At 45.5% G+C, this 14,308-nt stretch overlaps 1 protein-coding gene and 1 pseudogene across 2 annotated transcripts in view; both read left to right on the top strand.

Annotated features, from left to right (window-relative positions):
• The window catches only part of FARP1 (FERM, ARH/RhoGEF and pleckstrin domain protein 1), a 314,477-nt gene that overhangs the window by 196,799 nt on the left and 103,370 nt on the right, over nt 1-14,308 (top strand). For both annotated transcript variants that reach the window (XM_070380802.1, XM_070380803.1), the window contains one exon: nt 11,025-11,129. In XM_070380802.1, coding sequence (XP_070236903.1) covers nt 11,025-11,129 — 105 coding nt within the window. The remainder of the gene's footprint in view (nt 1-11,024; nt 11,130-14,308) is intronic.
• Nucleotides 8,897-8,997, top strand: LOC138990297 (U6 spliceosomal RNA; annotated as a pseudogene).

Here is a 14,308-nt window from a genome sequence, read left to right as displayed (position 1 = left end):
TGGTGCCAACTCCATGCCCTGTAGCCTGGAGTGTCCCTGGGGTACAGCTTAGGTGCATCGTGGGAGTGCAGAGGCACCCATCCACACACACACACACACACCCCGGGGCAGGTGCATCTTCAAGAAAGAAACTCATCTGGTAGCTCAGCTGGTAAAGAATCTGCCTTGAGTGCAGGAGACCTGGGTTTGATCTCTGGGTTGGGAAGATCCCCTGGAGAAGGGAATGGCACCCCACTCCAGTATTTTGCCTGAAGAATCCCATGGACGGAGGACCTTGGCAGGTTACCATCCATGGGGTCGCAAGGAGTTGGACACGACTGAAGCGACTTAGCACGCACACATGCTTGTTACTTTTAGAATCCTTTGTCTTTCCTGGTGTTCCCAAGTTCTCCAATGATTTGCCTTGAAATAGATTTACACTCATTCATTCTGCGAGATACCCTCTGACCCTTTTTCAGTCTTGGAAACTTCCTTATGTTATTCTTGCATCGTCCCCCTTCCCCAGGGGTCTCTCTGTTGTAAGGGTCCCAGAGTTGGTTCAGTTGCTGACCCTTTAAATGTCTGGCCTTCTCCCCTCGCTCCCATTCATTCATTGGTGGCCTGGTCTGGTTTCTAGGAGAATTTTCAACTGTGTCTTTAAACTCTCCCCGTGACATTTTTATTTCTACTGTGCTTTTTTTTCTTTTTCTAAGAGCTCTTTCTCGTTAACCAAATACTCCTTTTTATAACCTCCTGGGGTAATGTTCCTTATAAACTCTGAGCTATATGAGGATACAAATTACAGTGTTTTTAAAAGTTTTTAACTCTACCCTGAAGCAGCGGAAGTACCTGGCGTCTCCCACTCCTGACCTTTTGGGGAGTTCTGCGGAATTAGGCTGCTCCCTTATTGCCGCATCTCTTCGCCTCTGTAATTAGACTGCAGTTTGCTCCTCTGTCTCATCTTCTAAAATTTGGGGGAAATCTGTCACCTACTGTCTGTCTTCTCATTTTATTTGCTCTATGGATTTATTCCTTGTTTCATTTCTTTACTTTTTTTTTTTTTTTTTAAAGCAGGGTTTCTGGGTATTGTGGAGATAAGCTGCAAGGATTCAGTCTGCCGTCTTTAGCCACATCTTCTTTTATTTATTTATTTTTGGCTGGGATTCCCAGGTGGTGCTAGTGGTAAAGAATCTGCCTGCCAATGCAGGAGACGCAGGAGACAGATGTTCGATCCCTGGGTTGGGAAGATCCCCTGGAGGAGGAAACGGCCACCCACTCCAGAATTCTTGTCTGGAGAATCCCATGGACAGAGGAGCCTGGCAGCTACAGTCCACGGGGCCGCAAAGAGTCGGACACGACTGAACGCACACATTTTTGGCTGCGCTGGCTCTTCGTTGCTTCCCGTGGTCTTTATCTACTTGCGGAGGGCGGGGGCTGCTCTCTCGTTGTGGTGCTCGCCTTTCTCATCGTGGTGGCTTCTCTTGTTGCGGGCACAGGCTCTAGGGTGTGCAGACTGCGGGCTTCTGTCATTGTGGTTTGTGGGCTTAGTTGCCCCACGACACATGGAATCTTCCCGAACCGGGAATCCAACCCATGTCCCCTGCATTGGAAGGCGGATTCTTAATCACCGGACTGCCAGGGAAATCCGAGTATCATCTTCCCAATCATTTCTATTAGGCCCAGGCTGGCAGTAGCCTTGTAAAATTTCTAAGAAAAATATATTTATGGATAGATCAGTGAGTTCCTAGGGGATTTCTTGAGTTGTATTCTTGGCCTTCTGCTTCCTTCGGTGGCAGCTCCTGACTACATGCTGGGGGGCCAGGAAGGGGGAGCCCTGGATGGAGGACTGGGATGGGGAGAGCGTGTGTGAGCTGGGTGACCTCCCAGCCTGGACCCCGCCTCTCCCCACTCATGGGCAGAAGGGTCCAGAAGACACTAGGATATAAAAAGAATTTTGATCGTATAACACAGCTCATATCTAGAGCAGCAACGGGGCTTCCCTGGTAGCTCAGCTGGTAAAGAATCCGCCTGCAGTGCAGGAGACCCTGGTTCGATTCCTGGGTTGGGAAGATGCCCTGGAGAAGGGATAGGTTACCCACTCCAGCATTCTTGGGCTTCCCTGGTGGCTCAGATGATAAAGAATCTGCCTGCAATGCAGGAGACCTGGGTTTGATTCCTGGGTTGGGAAGGTCCCCTGGAGGAGGGCATGGCAACCCACTCCAGCGTTCTTGCCTGGAGAGTCCTGTGGGCAGAGGAGCCTGGCAGGCTACAGTCCATGACGTCGCAAAGAGTTGGACAGGACTGAGCGACTAACAGCACAGCAACAGGAAAAAAGAGGAACACCTTTTAATAATTAGCAGGAAAAAATTCAATCACCGCCTATCATTAGTCTACGACTTACTGAGTTTGATTTTTTGAGTTGGAGGAATGTTCAAGGCCAGAATGTTTATGTTATCTCCAGTCCACTTAACCTGTTATTATTTCACTATCTCTTCATTTACAAGGGACAGTGCAGTTCGTCATGTAACTGTATGATCTGTGCCCCACGTGCCTGAAAGGTCAGTAACGCCCCATGGAGGGTGGCCAAATGAGTTGGATAGTACTGCTATAACAAAGAACCGCAAACTGATGGCTTGAAACATCAGAAATTTCTTCTCTCGCAGTGCTGGAGGCTAGAAGTTCAGCGTCAATGTACCAGCAGGGCCATATTCCCTCTGAGCCTCTGGTGGGGGCCGTCCATCCTTGGCGGGCCTTGGCTCACCACCGCATCACTTGTCTCTGCCTCGGTCATGACACGTGCGTCTCTGTCTTCATACCATCTTATAAGGACATTCATCATGTTGGGCTAGGGCCCACCCTAATGACCTCAACTTCACTCAGTCACCTCTGCAGAGACCCTGCTTCCATTCACAGGGACCACGAGCTAGGACTTCATATCTTTTTTTTTTTTTAATAGTATTTCTAACTTTATATTTCGATTATCTTCAAAATTACAGAATTGCAGTAGTACAAAGACGTCTCAGATACTCTTGGTCGAGAATAACGAATTGTTGATTTTTTTGTCAACAAAAAAATCCCTTTCTCTCTCACTCTCTCTTTACACACACACACACACACACACACACACACACACACACACACTCAGATCAACATTATTTTTGTCTTAACCATTTGAGAAGTAAGTTAGATATCACTTTTCACTTTATTCCTAAACACTACAGATCTGTTTCCTAAGGACAAGCACATTTTCTTACGTGAACACAGTATGGTTATCAAATTCAGAAAATTAAACCTGTATATACTGTTTTACAATTTACATTCCATTTGTAAAATTTGTTAATTGTCCCAAAGTTGTTTTGTTTAAAGCAGTCTTTCCTCCTTATCTCAAGATTCTATCCAGGGTTAAACTGGAACCACATATTGCCTTTATTTTTTTTTTTAACCATCAGTTCACTTTATTTATTTATTTATTTTTTTTTTTGAGACACATTTCAGCACATAACAGTAGGTTTGGTATTTTTTGCTATGGTTGAGTCTCAAGCTTGAAGTTATCCCCAAATGGAGATTGGACCCAGAGACCTCCAAGTGGGCCAGCCCTGCCTGGTGAGTGAGTGAGAGTCACTCAGTCATGTCTGACTCTTTGCGACCCCACGGGCTGTAGCCCGCCAGGCTCCTCTGTCTATGAGATTCTCCAGACAAGAATACTGGAGTGGGTAGCCATTCCCTTCTCCAGGGGATCTTCCTGACCCAGGGATCAAACCCGGGTCTCCTGCATTGGGCGAATTCTTTACCGTCTGAGCCACCAGGACAGCCGTATGTCCTTGTAGCGATATGACTGGCCCCTTGCTCTCAAAGCAGAGCCTTTGCAGCATCCCTGAGAGCTTCTTAGAAACACAGACTCTCAGGGCTCACCCCAGCCCTCCCAAATCAGCTCCTGTAGCTTACCAGAGTCCTCAGGTGATTGCTGGGCCCACAGATGGGAGAGGCTCCGCCCTCGTCACCTCCAGTGGAATTCTAGGGCAGAGGAAGCCTACCCAACTCTGGACCTGGACTCTGCCCTTGGGGACACGGTCACACACCCAGCAGCACAGAGATGGGCTTTCCATCCCGCGACCATGCAGAGACGTGCCCATGGGGCTGGGAAATAAGACATCCTCCTCACTGTCAACCCATCCCCCTGCCCTTTATTCCATCAGCTAGCATTTCCCCATCACAGTGGAAGCTAGGGTACCAGAGAACTGGTGTTCCGTGCCAGGCTCTGTGCTACATACTTTGCAGTCAGAGTTTTCTTTTTTTCTCCCGTTGATCCGAAGGGGTCGACAGCATCTCCAGTCTTTTCATGGCCCCATGTACCATGGGCTGAATGGTGTCCCCACTTTCCATAATTCATTCATGGCCACCCCAACTCCCAGTGGGGCTGTCTTTGGAATAAGGAGGTGTAGGTAGGGCCAAGTGAGGTCGTAAGGGTGTAGCCCTGATAGCATAAGATTAGTATCCTTCTGAGAAATGACATCAGAGTGTGCGTGCACTTTGCGTGTGTGTGTCTCTCTCTCTAACTTAGCACTTATCATACATTCTAATTTAGTCGCTTTGTCGCTTTAGTGTCTGACCCTTGACTCAGAGAGAAAGAGACGTGTTGAATTGATCTCCATTCCCTCGGCCCGTAGCACAGTGCCTGTATGTGGCTACTCACTTGACAAATGTACCCCAGGCTTCTTAAGCCACCGTAGCTATTAATACTTCCACCCAGCTGTTCAAAACCTGCCAAAGGGGCAGGAGGAGAATTTGCGGTGTTAACAGTGCCTGTGTGGAGGGTTAGTGGGCTGTGGAAATCTGAACAATGTTCTAATGGGTAGTAATGGTAGCAAAAAGGGGCCGAAGGCTTTGAGAGAGCCTTTCCCTCTTGCAGGAGAAGAGCATGCCCTGGTTGTCATGGTTACGTTAATCCCAAATGAGAGGAAAACAAAATACTTCCCAGAAACCGCTCTCTGAAAGCTCAGCAGACGCATGTTTTGTGAACTTGGTCAAATGTTATCTTTATCCATTTCCATCTATGAGATTATTTTAGCATGGCAGACGTTAGCTTCTATCAAGTGAGATGACTCCTTTGTTCAGCCCTGCAGAGGAGGTGGGGAGGGTGTAGAAGACACTCCCAACCCAGAAAGAATTGTCTTTATTCTTTTAGAGGAGAAAGAAAATACTTCCTCATAAAACCTGATGTGACAGAAATAACCTGAAGGCACAGACATATTTTAAAGGCACAATAAACCAAAGCGACTTTGATTCACCATTTTTAATAGCTTGAAGCTCTGTGTGAATTCGTACTATTTATTATTCACCGCTTCGTTGCCAGACACTCCCCAAGAATGTAAACCTCCTCCTAAAATTTAATTTTATAGGATTCCATGAAAAGCCTGTTCAAAATGTAGAAAGCTGTGGGGACTCCAGTAGGCAATCAGCCACCTTATTTGTGCATCAGATTAAAATTCACATGCCTCTTGGAGCATAATTGAAAGTAGCCAATAAGAAAAAGTGATCAAAATTTGATTATGTGGTTTCACTAATCACCAGTTTGCTCTCTCAAATATAACATATAATTATTATTTGGTTTCTTCTCTGTAAGGAGTATGCTTCTGGACTGTTTCAATCCAGACTGGCCATGTGTGGGGTCGGCCAGACTCTTACTTCTTAGAGGCTCTGGGAGTCTCAGAGGTCTGGCCTCTCAGCCCCAGTAGAAACACTTGGGAACAATTAGGAAAACATTCATTGTAAGGTCCCTTTCATGTTAAACCACTATTAACATGCCTAGGTTTTCCTTCCTCACGTATGATCGTTTGTGCAGTCATAAATGTAAGTCTCTGTGTTTCTTAGAGGAAACCGCTCTTTGAGAAAGTGCCTTTACAGATGAATGTTCTGAGCGCCTTTTCTTTGTGTTCTGCCAGCTTAATCTGTGCTTTTGCCACGGCTCACTCACAGGTTTGTTTTAGCAGCAGAGGGCTGGTGGACTCGTAGTTGTTGGATCCCATCATCCGTCTAGTGCAAAGCCTGTCCCAGGAGCGCGGTTTGTGGTTACTTCCAAAAATGTTCATATCATGCCCTTTTTTTTTGCCAGACAGGTAAAAGAGCCCTTTGCGCTGTCAAATACTAACAGCCTTTTCGTCACACGCATGGATATTCGCTCATTTCCCCCATGTGATAAGGCTCTTCGCGGCCACTCACCTTGAGCTGGGCCCTACCGCCCTCAGTGTTATTCTAAGATCTAATGTAAAGGAAGTGGATTCTTTATTTTGTTGTTCTTAAAAATAGCTTTTAAACAGGCTCTATTGTGAGTAACCCTCTTTTGTAGATCATTTGTAGATATGAATACCATCCTCTGGTTACTTTTTTTTTTCTGGTCTTCTTTCTTCTGCTTTGTTAAATTTTGGTAAAATGAACGCAGCAAAAGATTTACCATTTTGCCCATTCTTAAGTGGACAATTCAGAGGTGTTAAGTACATTCACAGGGTTGCGCAACCATCCATTTTAGATTCCGTGGTGTGATTTTTGAGCAGAATAACTTACAGTGTGAAGTTCAAAGAATTCCTTGGAGACGAGCATGAGGGAAGGATGTTGATGATTAATGGAGCAGATTCACTATTGGAAGGAAGGAGGGGTGACTTTTCTTAAAGAACATGGTGAAACTTCTCTGGCTTCCCTTCTCTGAGGTGCCTCCTCTGAAGCTGAATTCAGCTCTGGGTGCATTAATGAAACCCAGACATTTCTACACTAACTGCTAGAAGAGAATAGGGTCCCTGAACTTTGCTGTTGTGGTGTCTAGAAACATTTTAGGCATAGCTGCCTGGTGTGCATTGAGACGTCAATGCCCTGTCCGTTTTCCCATGCAGTTGTCATGTAGTGACTGCATTCCAACCCTTAGAAATACTTTCTAGTAATGCTACATACTGGCTTTCCTTATATCCCTGAAGATAGCCGGTGTTGACAGGAGAATTCATGTAATGCATTAAGGGCATCTATTTTACAGGCCAATTTTAAGAGCTATAATATCAGTCAAGTGAAAAGTATGAAAGTGTTAGTCATGTCTGACTGTTTGCGACCCCATGGACTGTAGCCCACCAGGCTCCTCTGTCCGTGGAATTCTCCAGGCTAGAAAACTGGAGTGTAGCCATTCCCTTCTCCGGAAGATACTCCTGGAGATCTTCCCAGGGATCGAACCCACGTCTCTTGCATCTCCTGCATTTGTGGGCAGATTCTTTACTGTCTGAGTCACCAGGGAAGCCCAAACTTGAAATTAACTTCTCCCGATATAAAAACTGGGGTCCCATTGGAAAGTCATTTTGTGTCAAAGATTTGTGCAAAGTAATAAATTTTAAGGAAATTTTTAAGACTTAAGACAAAACTTATATCATGTATTGACTAGATTGACTCCAAACATCTATTTCTAGTCTCTTATTATTACCAGTATGGTCAGTGTGCTCAGGTATGGTCACAAAAATCCCTGGCAACTCCGCCAAGGACCTAATTCAGCAGTAATACTCTCTCTCCTCAGTATGTTCCACCAAGTGCTTAGTTGAACATTGTTCTATAAAGGTGTCCATGGTATGCTGATTTCTGATTTTTTTAAACTTGTTTAGACTTTCAGCGTTGAATTGTAAAGTCTCATTTCCCAGCCCCTGTAAATCTAGATGAAGTTATCAAATTCACTTAGTTCCAGGAATTCTTTGGAAGATAGTGAGTGCTTGCCAGCTGGTCAGATAATTGGTGCTGCATTTTAAGACAAGTAGGAAATGTCAAGAATGGTGAGAAAGAAGAATTGTGAAACTAGAATGTGGTCTTCTCTTAAAAAAAAAAGAAAGATACAGAAATTTCTCTACAAGTTCTCGGCACCCAACACATTCCCATCATGGTTTTATTAGCTGGTGTCTGCAGATTCTACTCGATGGAGAGGAGACCCCCGAACAAGGAGCTGTGTCTAAGTTCTTCATGTAACTCTATGGAGGCAGGTGTGAGAATTTGAACCCAAGGACCCCATGGGCCTGGCTAGTGAATTCCCAAGTGCTCTCAATATGATATTGCTCTGCCAGAGAGGTGGGAAAAAAGATTGGTGACCAGTAATCCATGCAGCTGTTAACACTGGATAAATCCAGGGGTGGGTGTGTGTGTGTGTGTGTGTGTGCGCGCGCGTGCGTGTGTGTGCTGGGTGGGCAACTTCCCTGGTGGCTCAGTGGTAAAGAATCCGCCTGCCAATGCAGGAGACACGGGTTTGATCCCTGGGTCAGGAAGATCCCCTGGAGGCGGAAATGGCAATCCACTCCAGTATTCTTGCCTGGGAAATCCCACAGGTAGTGGAACCTGGTGGGCTACAGTTCTTATGGTCGCAGAGTTGGACACGCACGTGTGTGCTGGATAGGGTGGCGGGGATCTGTTTGATTGACACGAATGGGGTTTATACTCCATCACACGTTAGTTGTGCCAGCAGGGTAATTGGGACGGCTCTCCCAGTTACTTTGGACCAGGCATTCAATGTCTAGAGCCTTGTGAATTTGAGATTATGCATGGAGACTGCGCATGCCTTTAGATAGCTGTGAGCATCTTCTGAATTCCAATGAGGAATGTAGGAGCATAAAGTGGTGTCTGTTTCAAAAAAGAGAGAGGTTCTTTATTGCTGACTCCTCAGGTCATGCTGTTGGGCAGCCTAATGGACGTGCCTGTCGTTGGCGCTTGTCAGGGTCTGACTCTACTGCCTTTAGTCTCCTGGGTTACTAAGTGGCTTCTAAATTGCTCTGCTCTTCGCAGAAGGGAGGTGAAAGTATAAAACCAGTAACTGGAGATGACAAGGTCTTTGAAACATTTTTTCTTGCTGGGTTTGATCTGTGTGGTGGAATTGTATCTGTTTTTGCAAGTGAGTCTTTAAGAATTGGTGTTCCCTTCAGCAGCACATATACTAAAATTGGAACGATACAGAGAAGATTAGCAGATTATTAGCAGATGATGCAAACCTGTGAAGCGTTCCATGTTTTTGGGGCTTCCTTAGTGGCTCACCTGGTGAAGAATCTGCATACGATGCGGAAGAACTGGGTTCGATCCCTGGGTTGGGAAGGTCCCCTGGAGAAGGGAAAGGCTACCCACTCCAGTATTCTGGCCTGGAGAATTCCATGGACTGTATAGTCCGGACACGACTGAGTGGCTTTTACTTTCACTTTCTTTCCTTTAAGAATTGACCAGAGAGTGAAATGAAACCAAGGCTTATGATGCTAAGCTGTTGAGGGTAGAAAATGGATTCTTGCAAATCATTTCCCTTTCACTATAGACTCAAGCTATAGGATATGTATGTGTAATACGGATTTCAGCAGACATTGAAGGAATGCCAGGGACTCTGCCAGGAGGAACAGAAAGGTGACCATGTAGCCCAGAGCTTCATCAGAGAGACAGACTTGTGGATACTTAACTACATATTAGTAGAATACGATGGAGTGAGTGATTATATTCATTTCTTCTTTCACTGGGCATCCTGGGTAAGGTGGTTAAGAACCTGTGGCCTTAAAAACACTCTGTTTGTTCTTTTCTTTCTGACTTTGTTGTATGGCAGAAACCAACACAAAGTTGTAAAAAAATTTTTTTTAATTTAAATAAATAGAAAAAAACATAACCTATGGCTTTTACGCTCATGCATATGACGTCTAGATGAGCCTGTACAAAGTCTAGAGAAGAAAGCCATGCATTCTGCCACATTTGTTGGGGAGGGAGAGGACCCAGGGACAGGCTTTCAGCTGTCACAAAATGGGCATGGGATCATAAAGGCTTCCACCCACACAAAACTGCACACAAATAATATTTGTAGCAACTGTATTCATAATTGCTAAAACTTGGGCAACTGAGATATTCTTCAGTAGATGAATGGTTAAGCAAACTGTACTCCCCTCAGGCAGTGGCATATTATTCGGCAATAAAAAGAAATGACGAGCATGCCATGACAAGAATGGGGGGAATTTTGAATTCATGACACTAAGTGAAAAACACCAATCTGGAAAATCTCCATACTGTATGATTCTAGCTATGCAACATCATGGAAGGGGCAAAATGTAGACTGTAAAAAGATCAGTGGTTGCCAGGGGTTCAGGGTAGGGGAAGGAGGAGAGGTGCAAGAGGGGAGTACAGTGGATGTTCAGGGCTGATGAAGCTCGTCCGTGTGATCCTGTGACGGGGGCTTTATGATGTTATGCCTTTGTCAAAACCCATAGACTATAGACACAGTGAATCCTAGTGTACGCTGTGGTCTTCACACGGTGGTAATGTATTAATGTTGGCTCCACAGTTGTGGCAAATGTATTATACTATTCCAGTATGTCAGTAAGAGGAGGCCCCGGGTGTGGTGGGCACCTGGTACACACGCACTCTCGGTACGCACTTCCTGCTTAACTTTCTGGAAACTGCTCTAAAAAATAAAGTGCATTTTTATGTGTTCTGTTGAAGTTGATTTTACAGTGTTGTGCTTTCCCCTATCCTGAACCCTGCTGTACAGCAAAGGGGTTGTTATACATACATACACACTTCTTTTTCACAGCGGTTCATCACAGGATACTGAATAGAGTGCCCTGTGCTCTGCAGCAGGACCTTGTTTCCCATCCTCTGTATCGTAGCCCGCATCCGTTCATCCCAGACTCCCAATCCGCCCCCTCCCGCTCGGCACCCACAAGTCTGTTGTCTGTCTGTGAGTCTGTTCCTGTTCTGTAGGTAATTTCATTTGTGTCATATTTTACACTCCACATGCAAGTGATACCGTATGGTATTTGTCCGTTTTTTTAAGGGGCGTAGTGCCCGGCATTGGGGTGAGGAAACGATGGCAGAGATCAGCCTCTAAGCATGAGAGCAGCATGGGACGGGAACCAGCAGTGTGCACAGCGGGGCTGGTGGCCTGGGGGTTGTGGGGTGGTGGGTGGGGAGCTCTTACAGACCCGGGCATGAGGGGCCTCCTGCGGTGGGAGCCGTGGTTTGTTTCCGTAGCTGCCTGTCTCAGAGGCCGTAACAACTGCTCTGTTTGTTCCCAGCAAAGAGCCCCCGGGAAAGTGCTGCTGGATGCCGTGTGCAACCACCTCAACCTTGTGGAAGGAGACTATTTTGGCCTCGAGTTTCCCGACCACAAGAAGATCACGGTAGGTGATGTCCATGAGACGTTGCTGTTTTGCCATCTGTTCGACTTAGGGAAATAATTGGGACCTTTCTGGGCCTGATGGAAGTGTACACCAGAAAAAGTACCCAGGAAGCCCTTGATGATCTGTCTTTGAAAGTAATGTGTGCTCATGATTAGCAGGTCCACAGAGTGCGCAGTGCAGGCCACCTCTCTCTCCCTCTCCCTCCAGGAGCCACCAGCACCAGAGTCTTGTGTATCCTTCCTGTAAAAGTCTGTGTGTATGTGCACACAAACACATATTTTTGAAATATGATCATGTGAAGAAGCAACACAGTGCCCTATACTCCACCCACACACTACACCTATATCCTGAGATCTTTCCTTTTCGGTACATAGAGTCTACTTCCTTCCTTTTCACAGTTTCATACTATTCCATTGAATGGATATACCATCCCTTACAGCCTTTGCTGTAAAGGGTGGGATACTTAGATTGTACTGAATTGTCTGCTGTTACAAATGATGCTCCAGTGAACACACTGATGCACTCGTGTTTGCATTCATGGTCAAGGATTTATCTCAGTTCAGCTCCAAAGGCACAGAATTGTATTATCTATGAGTTCAAGCCTTTTTTTTTCTTTAATTTTTATTGGAGTATAGTTACCTGCTTTAGAGTGTTGTTGTTGATCAAGCATTTGAAGTTTGCTAAATATGTCATGTATGTCTTTAAAAAGGTTTCATTGACTTGATCCCAAAGTTTAGAATATAACTTATTGTGACTTTTTCTCTTTTGGCTGATGGCACTTTCTCAAGCTTGTATCCTAGTCTGCCTTTTATGAGGCACCCTTTTAGGGTGTAAATTTATTGACTGCATTTCTATCTACCTTTTCATTCAGTCCACACTGAGTGCCTAGGACTTTTGCTGGCCACTGGGGACCCAACAGGAGTAAGATGGAGAGAATGTAGGATCCAGGTGGGGCATCAAACTGAGTCTTTGGAGGATGAAATGGCAACCCACTCCAGTACTCTTGCCTGGAGAATCCCATGGACAGAGGAACCTGGTGGGCCACAGTCTATGGGGTCACAAAGTGTTGGACACGACTGAGCGACTAAACAACAACAATAACAATCGAACTGAGTCAGTGGCCAGTTCAAGGCATGTGGCACGTGGGGCACTGGGGACCGCAAGCGACACTTGTGATCAGGAAACCCTCCCAGATACGGCGAAACTGAGTCCTCTGAGGCCAGGAGGAGTTGACCTGATAGGGTGTTCCAGGGAGGCGGGCACCAGATGCCAAAGCCCAGGTAGCAAGTAGGCTATTCAGGAACCTGCAGACGAGGCTGAAGTTTAGAGGTAGGTGGAGGAGGGCTCTGCTGAAGGCGGGAAAGATAAAAGCCCTGAAAGGTGAGCAGGGAGCCGGGTCTATTTCAAAGGGCTTTCTGTCCCATTACTACCCACTAGCAATAGAATACAAGCCACAAACTTTATTTCAATTTTTCTAGCACTTAATTTGATATAAAACATCCAAAATCATTATCATTTCAACTTGAAATCAACATCAAAACCTAGGAATGGGAGATTTTACTTTTTTTTTCCCCTGCTCAGTCTTTGAATCCAATATGTATGTGACTGTCACAGCCAGATCAGCTGTATTTCAAGTGCTCAGTGGTCACGTGTGTGGGGACAGCACAGCTCTGTACTGAACTAATATGTTTGGGAAGCTGTAAATGCATTTTAAAGAGAGTGTGACATGATCTGATTTATGGTGTAGAAAGAGAACTGTTACTGGATTGGAATAGAGGAAGACTGGGGGATCTAACATGTATCTAAAGATGGGCACAAACTGTGTTTTCTCAACATACTTCTAACCTCTAAGCCTTCTGGGATTCCCTGGTAGCTCAGTTGATAAAGAATCTGCCTGCAATGCAGGAGACATCGGTTTGATTTCTGGGTCGGGAAGATCCGCTGGAGAAGGGATAGGCTACCCACTCCAGTATTCTTGGGCTTCCCTTGTGGCTCAGCTGGGAAAGAATCCACTTGCAATGTGGGAGACCTGGGTTTGATCCCTGGGTTGGGAAGATCCCCTGGAGAAGGGAAAGGCTGCCCACTCCAGTATTCTGGCCTGGAGAATTCCATGGGCTGTATAGTCCACGGGGTTGCAAAGAGTCAGACATGACTGAGTGACTCTTTCTAAGCCTTCTTGGCCATTTTCTGGTGCTTACATTAAATCGAAGCTGCCCTGACTCCCAGTCCTCTTTCTGATGTGACAAATGACCACAGAGGGGCCACATCTAATTCCACATTCATTTATGCGTCTAACAATTATTTGTGCCAGTGCCAAGTCCAGCATCAAACTTCATACAGAAGACGACACATGCTTTGAAGGGACAGCTTGTCAGCAGTAGTTACTGTTTGCAGTCATTAGAAGTGCCTGCTTAGGGGAGTTGATAAGGAAACAAATGATTATCATACCATGTAGCAAGTTCAGCGGAACAGTGTTTCTTAGACTTGTTCTGTATTAATGATTCTCAAAACACCTGAAGATTTCTTCTCATTATTTCTAACAACCTGCCTGCATTACTCAGAGTTGCAGTGGTTTTCCTGACTCCAGTCTTATCCTGTTCTGATCCTCCTGAAGTTTCTTTTCTCAACTGTAAATTAGCAGTCGTAAGGGTACCGAGACTGGATAGCAAGAGGATTGTTCTGTTTCTGGGTCAACCAGTTAGCTATTGACGGAGCTAGGATTCTAACCTCATCTTCTGACCTCAGGCTTGGTGCCTTTTGTATTGGCTGTGGGTGCTTCTCTTTCACTAGGGTTTACAAACCTGTTGATCTTTCAGAGATGACTTCTTTCAGCTTTTATCAGGCTTGATTTTTATGATTTCACTGTTTGCTTATTGTTTTAGAGTGTGTTCAACTGCAAAATTCACTAAACCCATTAATGATGGCTTAAAGACATAGAGGCTAATCGTTACAAATACAGGCCACTACCTGAAAGCTTACCATACATCAGAGTGCTCTAGTTCCTGCGGACTCAGCAGTGAACAAGGCCCACATTCTAAAGCAGGGAGCAGCAGATTTTTGTTTGTCAAGGGCCAGATAGTGAATACTAGAGTAGACTTCCCACACCAGGGCGTTTCTACTCCAGCTCTTCAGCTCTTCCCTTGTAGTGTAAACGCATGGGCATGGATTTGTTTCAATAA

Source organism: Bos mutus, chromosome 12 (genome assembly GCF_027580195.1).
Source record: "Bos mutus isolate GX-2022 chromosome 12, NWIPB_WYAK_1.1, whole genome shotgun sequence".
NCBI lineage: Eukaryota > Metazoa > Chordata > Mammalia > Artiodactyla > Bovidae > Bos > Bos mutus.
This window is presented reverse-complemented; position numbering and strand designations above follow the sequence as displayed.